Raw genomic sequence first — 14,956 nt, forward strand, 5'->3', positions numbered from 1 at the left:
TAATAAACTGTGGGCTATTAGGTTAAATAAGCCACTGACTAAGCGGCTATCTTCTATCCCTCCGATAAAGTTTGCTTCAGATAAAAATATTCCCAAAAAGGTAGCATCACATGATTCCATTTCAATTCAAACTCAATGTCAGAAGATCCCTTATCATTTGTTTGACAGTGTGTAGGGCTTTCGTCATGTCTGGCATACTGGAATGGAATGACTGGAGTACGACTTGGAAAAAATGAAAGAACAAAAACTGAGTCAATACTTAAAGTCAAGCTTGAAATATCTGTCAAGGGAGGGGTTTAATCGAATCGAGAGTTTCTTCTATACAAAAATTCACAATTCCAGATTTCCACTGAACTATTATATCCACAATATGGGACTTTTTCCAACCAAAAACATGGTAAATACACCAAATATGATTATTAAGCATTGCACATCTATGTTTTATACAGAACATTTATAAAACAATTTTTCATTTGTCATATTTTTAAAATTGGTATTGCGCATGCATAAATATAACATGTGAGAAATGAGTCTCTACAGTGAAGTGGATCAGTTTTGGGAAGTTGTCGTAGATACCTTTATGACAACAGATTTACCTCAATTACTTCAGATATTTGATCATCTAAAGCCAATCTAGCTTCCCAATGCTACTACATAGGTTCGATCTAACAGAAACGCGTCTAAAAACATGCGCCTCAACCGTCCAACTCACTTTCACGCTTATCACCCATTGCGTGGGAATCTCCGTAACTAGTTACGAAAAACAAAAAAAAACATCGTCAGGCAAAAGATGGTTGTGGCTTTTGTTCTGGAGCTGATACCTTACCATGCACATTATGGTTAGTTAATGTGGCGGCAAAGCAACCGTGCCGTGCCCATGGTTTGGACCCACCCATTAATTTACTGCTTCATTTAATATACCGACACCGGCAACGGCCAAATTTGTCAACCACAATCCACCGGGCCCATCACCTAGCGGGTTGCATGCACACACGCGTTTAAGACATGCTGAGACACCGTCAAAGCTTCACCATTACCGAAGTTACCATGGGCAACCAAGGTTGCTTGGTTGCAAGCGCGATAGTGGCGATATTCCGCACTGGAAACTATTTCCAAGCGGGTGCCATCATGGGACACAGATCTTGATTTCGGACCGAACCGGAACGGAATACGATGTTGCATCTTTCATCCGACCCAAAACACCCAACATCAAACGCATCCGGCGCGCTATGACACACGCATGCAAAGCTTGTTCACGGTAATTTAGTGCAAAATCATGATCATGCCAACGATGCTATTAGTATGCTCCGTAGCTTGGGCTTTTTGTTTTTGTTTGTGTTTGAGCGGTGATATGATTCGCGCCCGCAAAACTAAAATTAAATCCGCGAGGAAGGTGGTTTTGCTTGTTCGTGTTCGGGAGCCCCGAAAATGTGACTGATGGAGGACGGGGAAATGGTTTAATTTGCGTGGGGAAAGCAACAGATTGACGCGCAGCGGACAGAAACGCTTGTGTAATAGATGCTGGTAACAATTAGTAATTGAAAATGGCGAATTAAGTGCAGAGGTTTTTTTTTCGCATTATGTTTTAAACAATGGACCGCGGTGTTCCAGCTTTTTTTTTTGTAAAGTAACCAACAAACTAATTTTTGCAACATCGTTTGATGTGCTACACGTACCATAACACACAGTTGGTTTGATAGGTTAGCTCTTTGATGTTTGCCCTCTATGTGCGTTTTTATTTATTATTTTTTGTAGTTGGTTTGCATCTGAATGTACTCGTGGCGAAGCGATTCAATGTTCAAGCGAGTGGAAATTTGCTGCGAGTGGCGAGTGGAAAATTGAACTAATACTGGTGCTTCTGAGGCACTTTAAATACATTTTCCATACTTTTCATGATATCTTTATTTTTGCCTCATTCAAGTTGCTCATTAGTAAAACGTACCTTAATAAATGTTCTGGAAAGTCATTAAAATATAAACAAACATTAAATGTAAACATAAATAATTGAACCATTCGTGTAAATCTCCTATATTTTCCAATATTGGAGTCGCTAATCAGCAATCAGCAAGCATCGAATATTACCCAATTGACTCGCCTGTCGTATTTAGGTGCCATTAAAATTAATAAGCTCCAATAGGAAACCACTCATTTCACTGAACTGCGGTGGCCCTTTTTTCCAACCCCCATTTCGTTTCTGAGGCACCCCACTCGCCCGGTAGCGTCAAACAGTTCATAAAATGTCGAACCTAAACAAAACCGGACAAGCCCACCAATCCCGAGACGTGGGGTCTCGCGTCCAGATAATGAGCACATTAGGCTGAATGCACCAGCTCCAGAGCTTATCGGGCGAGGTATTAATAAAGTGAACCCCCCCGGTCAATCGTCCGGGCCCCGGGTCGGCATTCAAAGTTGTGCAATGGAACGGTGGCGTTAAAGAGGCACGGCATTGGTCTAATGGAACGGCAGCCACGTTCACTTTGAGACGAGCAGGGCCGATCGTGCCAAATGTTCCCATACGCACAGGCAGCAGCAGCCCTTCAAACCACGATCGGGAAAGTTGGTTGATTTATTCTACTTAATTGTAGCCAGCAAACGGATCGGCGTGCGCGCGCCGACAGGTTCCTACCACGGGGCAGCATGCACACGCACGCGATCTCGTGACATCTTGTACAGCGGACGTCACACCTTCCATGGTACGGGGCCCATTCTCAGTGTGGTTCTTTTTTCTTTTTAATTCATTCTCTATTTTACTATCTGCCCGCCGGCACAAACAGCACCCTTGAGTGGCCTTCGCCACTGTCAACGCGGTCTTATGGCATTCAAACACCTTGATCGAGGTGCCGTGACAATATCCGAAAACTAACCTTCCACTTTTCGTAAACCTCAAACCCACTGTTGACGGAATTTCTGTGCCCGCCAGCAGCTAAATGTGGTACGATGGTGATGGCTCGAAGCGATTCGACGTGGCGCAACCCGTGGCCAGGATGTGGGACATTAAGCTTGCGGTCTGAAAAGCTCTACCGGAACCGCGAAGATGCCCCCGAACGTGCACTATTTGCAACCGACACCGGCGTTCGGGGACTGACCACAACTGGTGCCAACAAGTGCCGCCGCCTATTACACATGGCCGGTCGACCGTAACGACCGTGTAGTTCAAGTTCACCCGCCGGGTGCGCTTTCTTCGCAATGAAACGCGACCCCATCGAGCGGATTGTGCAACCGTTGCCGAGCCGCGTGATGAGCCGCGATGAATTATGGATGCGAACATGCGTCGGACTGAGTGGAAACATAAAAAAAAAACGGTAGTTTGTCGGATGTGATCTTGATCTTCAGTTAATTGCCCTAATATGGTTTTGCGGTGGAACTGGGGTGCTATCATAAATATCGCCCCACCCCCACTGGGGTGTGTTCAGCAATACGAAACCTTTCGTTTAGCGCTTGGAAAACAGATGCTGTGTTTTGTGGGAACAAAAGAAGCTGTTGGCTGTGTGTAACGTTTTTTTTGAACCTATTTTTATGCATCATTGAACAACATATCGAACGCACCGGGGTTGTCTTGTAAAGTGAAAAGGAAAACTGTAGCAACAACCTGCAGTCCTCCATCGAGGGGTCATGTGTGTGGTGTAACGTCGTTATTACCACTAGTTGAACCGATCGCTGATCGCCAAGCAACCGACCGGGCTCGTTAGCAGTGTTGACATCGCCGATTGGCCTAATCGTGTCATCAGCCAACTTCAACGCCAGTGTCCTGTTGCTCCCGTTGCAGAAAACGCTACCATTTCGGTGGTTCATTTCACAAGCGGTTGCAGTGCCGTTACCAACCCCTTCGGCCAGCTGGAGGTTTTTTGGGAGCTGTATTCGCATTCGCCTATCCCGATACTTACCCCAGGCACAACGGTCATTAGCATGCGATTTTAGATGTGTACGTGACATTTGGACGCGTCCGACCTGGCGTACATCGATCGGTCACGACTTTTCAATTAGACATGGCCACCGGTCAACGCGGCTGTCTCGGCTTGGGGTCACTGGGGAGTTCACGTTTGATTCGGTCGTACACCGGCCAAACGGCGGTGGCACTTCGATTTGCGCATGCCAATTCGTGTTGAAGTTTCAATTTCGTACACATGTTCGACGTTGGACCAAGTCCGCAGTGGAACAGTGGAACAAATTTTTGTTTCCACCCGCGAGCGTGTCTACACAGGGGCAAAACGGCGAAAGGCGATCGTGGCGAAAGATGGAAGAAATTGCTTGTCGCGAACCGATCAGATAAAGCGGATCTTTTACCTTCGGGGGAGCGAGACTGTCAGGTTGAGTTACGCTTGTTGTTTTTTTTTCTTTGCAAAATGACTCATGGCATGCACGTGCATGCTGTCGTTAGGTTGTCGATCGAATAATTTATTGAAGTTATCGTAAGATTGAACTGAAATGAATTCCAAGATCATCTTAGGCGTTTTTTTTTAGCACGACGGTTAATCATTGTCGTTGGGGTGTAATTCGCACCTCGCTATACTGTGATATGAACAAACAAGTTTTTAAAATATTTATAACAACTGTTGATCATCAGACTACGTATGCCTACGTATCAGTGTTGTCAAACACGGATTAAACCAGCTTTTTACTCTTGAAATAATTGTAGATTGTTGTAGACAAACCGCAACAGTGATTAAAGCTTAACACTTTAAATAGATATTTAATGTTTCTACAACAGCAAAGACATATTTTATATTGGGATTTAGAATAAAGGGTGTCCCATATCAAATTTCATTACGGTCGAAATGCTGTAGAAGATTAACTGCGTGATCGATGCTTTTCAAACTTTCAGTTATTTCAATACAGCCCTTAAGTAAGCTCATGGCAAATTTATTTCATTCAACTTTAAACCCATATCCGTACGCTCACACATTAAGCTTAAATATGTACATTATGTTCTCTAAATACAGCTTCTGAATACAGATTCTTCTGTACGAAAACTCATATTTCATTCATGTCTGCTTAAGATTTGAGCTCCTAGGAATGATTCTCTGGTGCTTACTTGGCCCTGTTTTGATGGTCTTTAATTCCAGCGCGGTTGAAGGATTAATGTAAGTAGGAGCGAAAGTACGCTACTTGATTTTGTGTCACTCGAGGAAAAAAATGAATACAAAGCACAAGGTTGAATCAGACCAGCGGATAGTATGACACTCTAATTGTTTTTACAGACGAAGTAGGCGCATCTGTAGACATTTATTGATTTGCATCTCTCAGCTTACAATCCCGGTATCAAAGAACTGACGAACGATGTAACGGACGAGCACTATTTAATTTGATCGCTTGTCAAATCTTGTATTTCTGGGCAAACTTTGTAGAATTTTGTCTCCTTTATTCCTCCGGACATAAAATTTGTGCTTAGTGGAGTAGAATGTCTCCTCGAGCCTCGGATCCATGATGAGACAATGAGGCTTCGTCAGCACCTGGTGCTGAGGTGAGTGTTCACGTGTTTGCACCAAATATTTTCGCGAAGCTGTGATTTAATGTAATGATATTTTTTTCCAAATTTTTAAAAATTTGTCAATTTGAGTGGTATTAAAAAAATATTGTTAGTACTTATTTTTAAAATAATGAAAAAAAATACCCAATAGGTAATTATCTACAGCGTTTCTACCGTGAGGCAATTTGATGTGATAATACTGTGAGGTTTCACAACTATGTACACACAATTCTGTACTTACCAACTTTTCCCTTTATCGATGCTTATTTCGGAACAGTTCTTTGGCGTATTTACCACTCCCGTTGCTTCCACAAATAGCTACATTTATTCATCTTTTATTTTTAACCAGTTGTACATAAACTATTCAATGCACTTGGCACACACGTCGGTGTCCAGATGCAAACGTGCACTAGTAAAAGCTCTTAGTACGATTTATCTTTACTTTCCTGTTTTTTGTTTGATTCTCTGTTTCATGCACAGCCTCTGAGAAGCGAATCCGTAGCGGATGCTCTATCAAAAGACTTTTTGCCTTAGCGTTCCTCTCTCACTCTACACCGGGCCGGTACTGTTGGCGAACCAGTTTTACCACTGCTGCTACACAAAACAGTGATCGATCGGGAACACTTTTAGCAAAACAATTTCTCTACCATTCCTTTTTCTTCACTCACTACACACTTTCTTCCTCCTAGCGCTAAACGATTTGTACCGTGTGTCGAACGTTTGTCAAGTAGCACTTTGATTGGTTCCCCTGGTTCCTATGCAGTCTTGTCACACATGCTGTCACCTCCGGGCGTGGCCGGCAATCATCACGGACGCGTACAGGTTCGGCATGTTGAAACAATAATCAAACAAAAAACAAATGGAAAACAACATGACATAAAACGTCAATGCAGATTTGGAGGGGTATGCGCAGTTTGCATCTGCCTTAAAATAACACTATACCTAATGTAGTTGGTAACCTTATAAACCTCCGCTTCCTGTTTAAACCCCATCAAGCTCTCGGCTCTCAGTGACTTTGTGTCACACACACACACACTTAACTTTAACATCATTTCCTTCGGTGTATCGTTAGACGATTTTTTCCCTTCTATCCCCCCAGCACCCTAGCGGGTGAGAGTGTCCATTTTGTTTCCCGTTGAAATTTTACAGCCAATCGAGAGCAACAGTGATCAACATGAAGATAGTACATCTGTATGTCCTTGTGTAGGATTGTAAGTTTTTTTTTACATCTATTTCATCACCTTCATTGCTCAATAATAGAGCAAAGGAAACAATACACTGGTCCGGATCAATCCATCCCCCATCGCCTCAGAAAATAATGGAGAATGCAATTGAATTGCATCTAATCTTACTAACTGCGAACAAACACTCAACATTGAAGCTTTATTTGCAGGCGCTCTACGTGGTATGGATTATTTAGCTGTCGGAATTCTTGCTTTGCGTAAAACTTTGGTTTGACATTCCTGGAGTTGGATAAGTAGTCCGCTGCTTTGGATGAACGAGAGTTAATTGGCTTCTAGGAAGCTTCTGATTTGATTGATAATATGTACGTGTTTTTGAGAGTGTGTGCGTTATATATTGGACACACTTGGATGTTGAGAGAAAGAATCTTTTTTTGCACTTCGGAAAAAGTGATGCATGATGATGATGAAACCAGAAAAATCACTAATATCCGACAGTAAAACAGACAACATGACGGGAAATGGTGTGTACTAGGTGCTAAATAACGTTTCGTCGATGAGTTTCTTCGATGACTTGTTGCCGTTACGTTTTAGTGGTTGAATTGTCTTACAAAATCGGTGGCACAATGTCGTGCTTGTCGTCTTCGTCGCTTACGTACATGCGGGTCAGATCCGACGCGACAGAAGCGGTCTCACAGGCACTGCGCAGAACAGAATGGATATCGACACGAAGCGGGAACGATAAAGACAAAAAAAATCGGATTATTAATAGATCGATAATTAACTCACTTTTACTAGGTGCTAGAACTCAACTAAACGATACAAATTTGAGGGTTTCTAACTCAATTACACGGGGATTTATCACAACCCAGCGGCACGACACCTCGACACTGGAGGACGTCGGGCGTACGTTCTCTCCTGCCGAGGGCCCACAGTCACTGCCGTAGGGGCAATCAATTACCGCAGCTGCAATGGTAAACCTTGTGGTCGTGAATCGTGCTATACGCCAGAGAGACCAATGACGTCTCATATGCGGTCGCTAGCATCGCGATGGTTATTGGAAATAAATCACCATTAAATGAACATTTCTATTCGACGCCACACAGCGTTTCAGTCCTAGTGCGAGAGCTTTGAAATTCTATTTCTAGAGCGGGAGGACCAAACGAAGGTACGTTCCGCAGGGTTTTCAAGCTAGTTAAACCTTTTACTTGTCACAAAAAGTAATCCCTGATGATTTTGAGTAGTTTTTCACTCATAAAATTTATTTGCCTTATATTTGCATTCAACTTATTCTTCATAAACTTTGAAAAATAAACTTGCATCCTCTTAAAACCTCTGTTAAAACCCCTGGAACAGAGACACAACCATACCCATGTTTCGTGCCACATGTTCCAGTCGCTTTCGAGTGGCATAATTTGTCCGCCTCATTCAATCATCTAACAAGCTTGCATTTTGCCCGTTTTAAAAATGTATTACATTATGTGAAAGCAAAGTCATGTTAGCATACACCGTACCACCGCGCCTTCGCTGACCTTACACTTCACAAACCGTATAATGTCCCCAAGCATTATGCGCTCGCATAAACCACCCCATGTGATGGACGACGACGACAAGCGCTCGGAGTGTTGGACAAATTGATTCGCGCTGGAAAATTGACCGAACGGAATAATTTATCCGCTCGCCACCGTTTGATAGTGCGCTGGTAAGTGAACCACCTACCTGACGACATCGTGCTCCTCCAGCACCGGCACCTCGGAGCTGTCCAGCCCATCGTCCTCGTCCGCCGGCAGCTCGTCATCGTCGTCATCGTTCGATTCGACAATGATCGAAAGGTCGTGCAGCATTTTCGTCTGTACCGGTGGCTTTCCGCCCGTCTTCAGCGTCGCACTCGGGTGGGTAGCGTTGGCCGTCTCGATAACCTTTGACGGACCGGGCAGATCCAGTTTACGCTTGCTGATGGATAATACAAAACGAACAGATACGGTTGTACTACTGGCCGAACGTTACCACTTCCGTTTTACTATCTTCCAAAAATGGAAGGTAAGGACGAAACAATTTGCACGGAAGATAGCATCATGAATGGAACCGCGCGGATGGAACGATTGGATGTGTCTGTATTCTGACATTCCCTCCCCAATGAAATCAACACACTCTATGTGGGGGCCACCGTCGTACATGCGGCCTGGTAGCAATTACGCTAATGAGTATTTTCCGGACGGATTTCTCGGGTTTTTGCTTACCTCTGCACAGTCTTACTGCGCATCACTACATCGAGCCAGTTAGTTGTGATTTGAGGGCTGAATCTGTATCGGGATGAGAGTGGGAAGGAACGCTATCAGTCGAAGCAGTTGCTAGTCGGTACACAGTTTCGCAGCTGGTAACACACTAAACTGACTGGTTTGATGGATTGTGGTCTGATTGGAAGTTTTGTCCCTGGCGAGCGGGATTGTCGAAACTTGCCAAAGATGATAGATGTTACTTGTGTTTTTGTTGGGCAATTAACAATGATCTAGTGAAGTCATTACTTCTCCAAATTCAATAACGGGCGAGGTGCTCGATTTCATTTCAGTTTGTGCATAATGCCAATTGAATGGCTTAAGGTAGTGAAATTTGATTATTATCATGACACCAATCCATCGTACGCGTCGAATAAGAGAAGCCAGCTGATGAGGAGAAGCAAGAGCAAGAAACGAGTTGGGCACTATTACTAAGGATGCATGCAGTGTGTGAAATTTGCTAGCGCTGGAATGAATTGTACATCGCTAAACCTAGCTCTTCTTAGACGACTTTTGACTCAAACAAAGCTACACACTTATCTAATGCGTGAGATGCGTGAAAAACAAAACGCTAACATTCAAAACAAGAACACAAGAGAAACCTAAGATGCTACTAAAATATGATAGTTTTAAGCGCAGACACCAGCCCAACCGTGCGCGAACACGCAACCCGTCCGATCCGTGCACGGATCAAACGGTGTGCGCAGCGTACCACGGTATTGCGAGGTGCCCGCGTGGTCAGAAGTTGCGCTCGCTCGTGTCACCGTCCCCGAAACCAACCCGCCCCACCGCCTTCTCAAAAGACAGAGCCATGCGCTCCCCCTGACGCGGTCCTAAAACATCAACTGAAAGTAGTTAACCTGATGGGTGTATGACTTGGCTAACTGGACCTTGATAATCCAAAGTTCTCTAACCGAGCATCGTTCGGCGGGCAAGGGTCGGCCTTAGCTTGTTTCTCCATCGAAAGAACCTTGTTGAGGTACTTGAGATCGAACTTAAGAATCGCTGTACGGGAAGAAACAGAGAGAAGAGAGAGAGAGAGAGATAGAAGCGTCGTGCGTCCACCAGCCGGTATGCAGTAAATAAAAAAAAAACACAGAAGAAGAGAAAAACAGAAAGACGTTTATTGACAACTTCATCAAAAGGGGTGGAAAAGCCCCGGAAATGCGGGGTAATTGCGAATGATGTAACGATAGAGCGGCGGTGGGTCGTAACGCCAACGCCCACAGCCATCCGTACTTACATTTATCCAGCGGACCGAGTTTGAGCGCGATGTTGTACAGGATGTCCGCCGTCCAGAATTCGGGAATCCGCACAAACATTTTCTTCGCATCGGCCGGCAGATGGAAGCCGAGCTTGTGAAGCAGCAGTATGAACGGTTGGTAGGACAGTATCGCAAACTGGTCCTGATTCCATGGTACCACCGGGATGGATTTCTTTTTCACTGGAGAAGAGAGAGAGAGAACAGTCGGCGAGGATGTGAGCATAAATAGCAGACGTAGCTTAACTACTCCAACTAATTCTTACAGATGCAATGGTACGACACTGGCTCCATCACGACCACACCCATATTGCCACCAATGCCTGCCGTCACGTACACGTTGCCACTCAGCAGATTCAACTTGACGAAGCAACAGTCGAGCAAACTCTTCTGCAGCCAGGCGATCAGTTTGCCACGGTTTTCCTTCTGGAGCCGGTCGCGCAACACCTGTATGTCGTCCACCGCCTTGGATGATGACTTCGAGTCACCGTCCTCCGGCTTGGGTGAGTCGGCCGATGCGACCGATAGGGCCGGTGTCTGCACATTACGCTCGTAGTCCGGATTTTCCACCTTCATCAGATCGTCGTACTGGATGAGCGTGATGATGTTCTGCTCGAGCAGTTGCTCGATGATGGACAGGCGCGTCTTCTGCTGGTTACCATTTTCCTGGAACAGCTTCAAAATGTCCGCCACGACGCACTTGCTCTGACGGCACTGCACATAGTACCAGTGCAGCGAGTCCTTTTCCTCCTGTGTCCAGGTAACGAGCAAATTGCTCGATAGCAGCTGCGTACTGATCTCCGGCAGTGTTGTCGACAGTGTCAATGGTGCCGGTTGCGGTGTGTTGATGAACTTGTGGATGACGTACTCAATCAAATCGGACCAATCCTGTGATGCAGATGTGTTACTGATAATATTTACAACGCACACCCACATTGTCCACGCACGCATCTACTTACGTCACACAGCTCGTACTCCGTTTCCCATATCTGTGAGTACGTTTTCAGGATGCTCGGTTGAAACAGCACATTGATCTGACCCAAATCGCCGCCCACGTGGTGCATCATCGTGAAGATGCAATCGTTCACGAATGCCCCGTTCTCGCGGAAGTCTTCCAGCAGCAACCCGTACTGATGCATTATCTCCACCGTTGCGAACCTGCAATCAGCGCAAAATGAAGAAACGTACAAAGAAAGAAAAAAAAACCAATCGGTTAGAGTCGGGAAAATGTTTCCCAGCGGAAAACGGCCTTCCATTGGTGGTTCAATTGTGCTATGGTTTGTGTGTGTTCGTTTACTGTTTGATGTGGCCCAGCATGTCGCCCGGTACGCCATCCGCGGTCAGTTCTCGTACACCGTCGAGCAGCAGCAGGAGCGTATGGTTGGTCACGATTAAATCCTGCAGGTACTGGCGGCTTTGAATGTTTGGGTTGTAGCACCGAAGCAACAACACAAACAGGCATCGCAAATCCTCCGTGCAGCTGATCTGAATCTGCAGCAGCTTAAGCTTCTCTTTGTCCTCCTGTAATGTGGGTTACGTGTGAACCACAAGGAAATGGTAAATAGAAATAAGAATTCCAGCGAATGTGGGCAGTTGAGGAGATCCTCCAAATTCTTACCTTTGTCAGATGTGTACTCTTCTTGTACGTATCAAGTGCTTGCAGAAATTCTCTAATCGCCGTTACAACCTGCAATGGGGCGGGAGGAACAATAAACGGGACGGTATATCGTTCCAGAATAAGAATGGGCCACTCGAAATGTTTTGCTGCAGAATGCTGTGGCTTACCAGATGAATTCTTCGCAAACAAGGCTTTATGTCTGTTTCGGTAGCTCTGCTAAGCTGCTCCAGCTGCTCGCACAGCATCACACCCTCGTACGTAAGGTAGCTTATGATGTCGAACGACAGGACGCTGTTGATGTGCTCCAGGTCTAGCTCGAGCTGGGTGGCAAACTTCAGAAAGTACGTAACCAGCCAGAAAAAATGTGACGTGTCGATTTGCACTTGCTGAGCAACGACCAAACGGCGAGAAACAAATGAAGAAAAACGCCCCGGATTATTAGCATCATGAAATCATGAAATTCAACAAATGTACTTTTTTTGTCTTATTGGAAAGCTAAAGTATAACGTATTTTCATCCATCATCTTGGAGCAGCACCAGATTTGAGGCGTATGTTTCGCAATTACGATGCATGCTCAAGCAGCGGTGTACTCCAGCAACCCTAAGTGTTGCACGGTGCCACTCAACCGAACTGAATATTAAATCGCACCGCAAGCATTCATGTGTGTGGCCATCGTACGCCCACCTCGTACGCTGTACCACATCAATTAAACTTTGCTCCGGAAACTTACCAGATCCGACAGTAATTGCGTGTGCAGCTCATGCACCAGATAACCGTATCCTTTCAGCAGAAAGTCAACCGTAAACTCTTTCAGGATGTGCGATATATCGTCGTCGGTGGGGACGTGATGCATGAGACCCTTCATGTTGATGCTGATGGCACATGAAACAGAAGGAAAAGTGTGAAAACGTTTGCCGTAATGTAATCGTGTCGAAATGGGTGACCCACAGTACTCACATGTTGCTCTTGCCCCGCTTTACCAGCTTCTTCCGACGCAATTCTTTCTTCTCCTGCACCGACACGGGATTGCGCTGCTTGTTGGCCGCATTGAAACGTTGCTTCTGGTTGGAGGGTGGTTTCTGATGGATCGGTTTCTGGTGCGGACTGTCGTCCTCGTTGCTCGAGGTGGAGATGGACTCTTTCTCCACCTGCGTACCATAACCACAGTCAGAGTTCTCCGACAGCGACACTTGTATTTGTTTTTGCGTTTGTTGCGATTGCTGTTGCTGCGTCTGTGACTGCTGTTGCTGTTGGGATGGTGATGTTGGTGACTTTGGAGGTGATTGCAATTGTTGCGGTTGTTGTTGCTGCTGCTGCTGCTGTTGCTGCTGACACGACTGTGACCCATTATGGGGCTTACTGCACTCCTTCATTGCTTGATCTTTGACCGATGCGACCGCGGCCGCCACCGTCTGTTTGCAAAAGATGCCCGACGAACCGCTGCTGCCCGACGACTCAAAAACCTTGGAGCCACCTTTGGACTTTTTGGTCTGAAAGAAAAAGTTAATAAATTATAAACCCAGCACAGTGCACAAGAACATACAAAGTTTCGGCTAACTTCCTGCCCATCGGAAGCACAGGCGGGTGTCTTCTGGTGATCACACAGCTGCTGTTGCTGATGGTGCATGCCAGCAACATTGCAGGAGGGTTTGCCACTCGCGCCACAACCACCACCACCACCACCACCATTGCAGCAGCTTCCGCAGGTCGTCCCGCCCAAGATACACCCGTCCGTCGCGTTCGCCTTCAGCGTTTGGTGGTACATCTGGTGGGATTTGATCGCCCGCGAGAGTATGATCTGGGTCGGGTAGTCGGCAACCATGCGCGTGACCTGCGGCGCCTCGGACGAACATTCCTTGCTCATGGACGATGGCATTTTGCCACTGCCTAAAATGCAAACAGCGTTCATAAGTCCGGCTGGTTCAAAGTTCTGCGTTTGGTGCTGCGGCTTGTGCCGCAGTTCGGTTGGTTGCTGCCCGGAAACGGTACGTTCCCGGCGTAGACATTCACCATTGTCGGACGAGTCAGACGTTGGGTCGGACGTAAGCATTGGACTGGAGTCTCCGCTGCACTGCTTCGGCGGCGACGTGTTACTCTCGTTGTCCTCCGAGCTCTCCGACAGCGTCGACTCGAACCAGAGATTCAGCAGCTTCTGCAGTGTGCTGATGTGCTGGTCCTTGTACATCAGCGCTACCAGCTGCGCCATCGTGACGCCCCAGTAGGCACGCTGCGGACAGGACATCAGGTAGATCAGCAGCTTGTCGATGCTCTGCGTGAACAGGTTCCAGATGATTTGGTTCTGGAAGGAGGTGTTATGACCGGCGGTCGGGAAGCTGCCCGCATGCGTACCCACGCCCGTGCCCATCTCCGGCACGTGCAGGATGTTGCGCAGCAACAGCAGACAGTTGTTAACGCTGTCGCACTGCTGGATCGATAGCTTCGTGTCCCGCTCGAGTATACCCTTCATGTGGTCGATCACCGCCTTGGTGGTCTTCCAGTCGACGAACGCTTCCTTGCTGGTGATGAGCAGCTTGTTCAGCTCGAAGATCGTGTGCCGGCCGATCTCCGACTTCGACACAAGGTCTACCGGTAGCAAACATTCGACCGGCACGGTCAGATTCACCAGCAACCGGATCGTCGTGTCGATGATCTTCACATCCTTCGCGTTCACCAGCAGTGGCACGATGTCGTTCTTAACGTTCTGCCCGAACCCAATCGCCCGGCGAAATGTTCGCAGGGTCGCATCCTCCACCGCCAGCTTACAGATGATCTCCTCCAGCGTTACCAGACAGTCCTCGCTGACGTGGTACACATCGTCCTCGAACGTGCCCAGCGAACCGAAGGTGCTGTTGATCTGCGGGTTCGCTAGCAGCCATTCCATGCTTCCAACCTAGGCTCGCTCCCAACGAATTACCTTCCGAAAGGTTCCCCCGTACGGACTGTGGGGAATACGTTCGATGGATGGGTGGTGGATGGGATTCGAAATTAATTGGATGGTCTTTTACGAGGAGATTTATGGGTTAAAACGAAACAAAAAATACGACTAAAGTATCCAAGCGACAGGTGTTGTACTGTGCGGGCGAATTTCTTTAAGTGTCCTTTGAAGGATAATCTGTTCGCGTTTGAAGATTACTGGTTTGGGAGCGAGGATC

The 14,956-nt window shown here is 46.4% G+C and overlaps 1 protein-coding gene across 1 annotated transcript; it reads right to left on the reverse strand.

Moving 5' to 3' along the window:
* Positions 1-7,255: 7,255 nt before the first annotated feature.
* LOC128711306 (protein timeless) lies at positions 7,256-14,685 on the reverse strand. Its single transcript, XM_053806173.1, has 14 exons — positions 13,815-14,685; positions 13,348-13,691; positions 12,762-13,294; positions 12,535-12,676; positions 11,971-12,189; positions 11,804-11,872; positions 11,483-11,706; positions 11,145-11,343; positions 10,452-11,073; positions 10,168-10,368; positions 9,815-9,929; positions 8,889-8,951; positions 8,368-8,601; positions 7,256-7,349 (listed from the first exon to the last, which is right to left on the reverse strand). The coding sequence occupies exons 1-14, from the start codon at positions 14,683-14,685 to the stop codon at positions 7,256-7,258; spliced, it is 3,930 nt and encodes a 1,309-aa protein (XP_053662148.1).
* Positions 14,686-14,956: the final 271 nt, after the last annotated feature.

This window comes from Anopheles marshallii, chromosome 3, assembly GCF_943734725.1.
Source record: "Anopheles marshallii chromosome 3, idAnoMarsDA_429_01, whole genome shotgun sequence".
Lineage (NCBI taxonomy): Eukaryota > Metazoa > Arthropoda > Insecta > Diptera > Culicidae > Anopheles > Anopheles marshallii.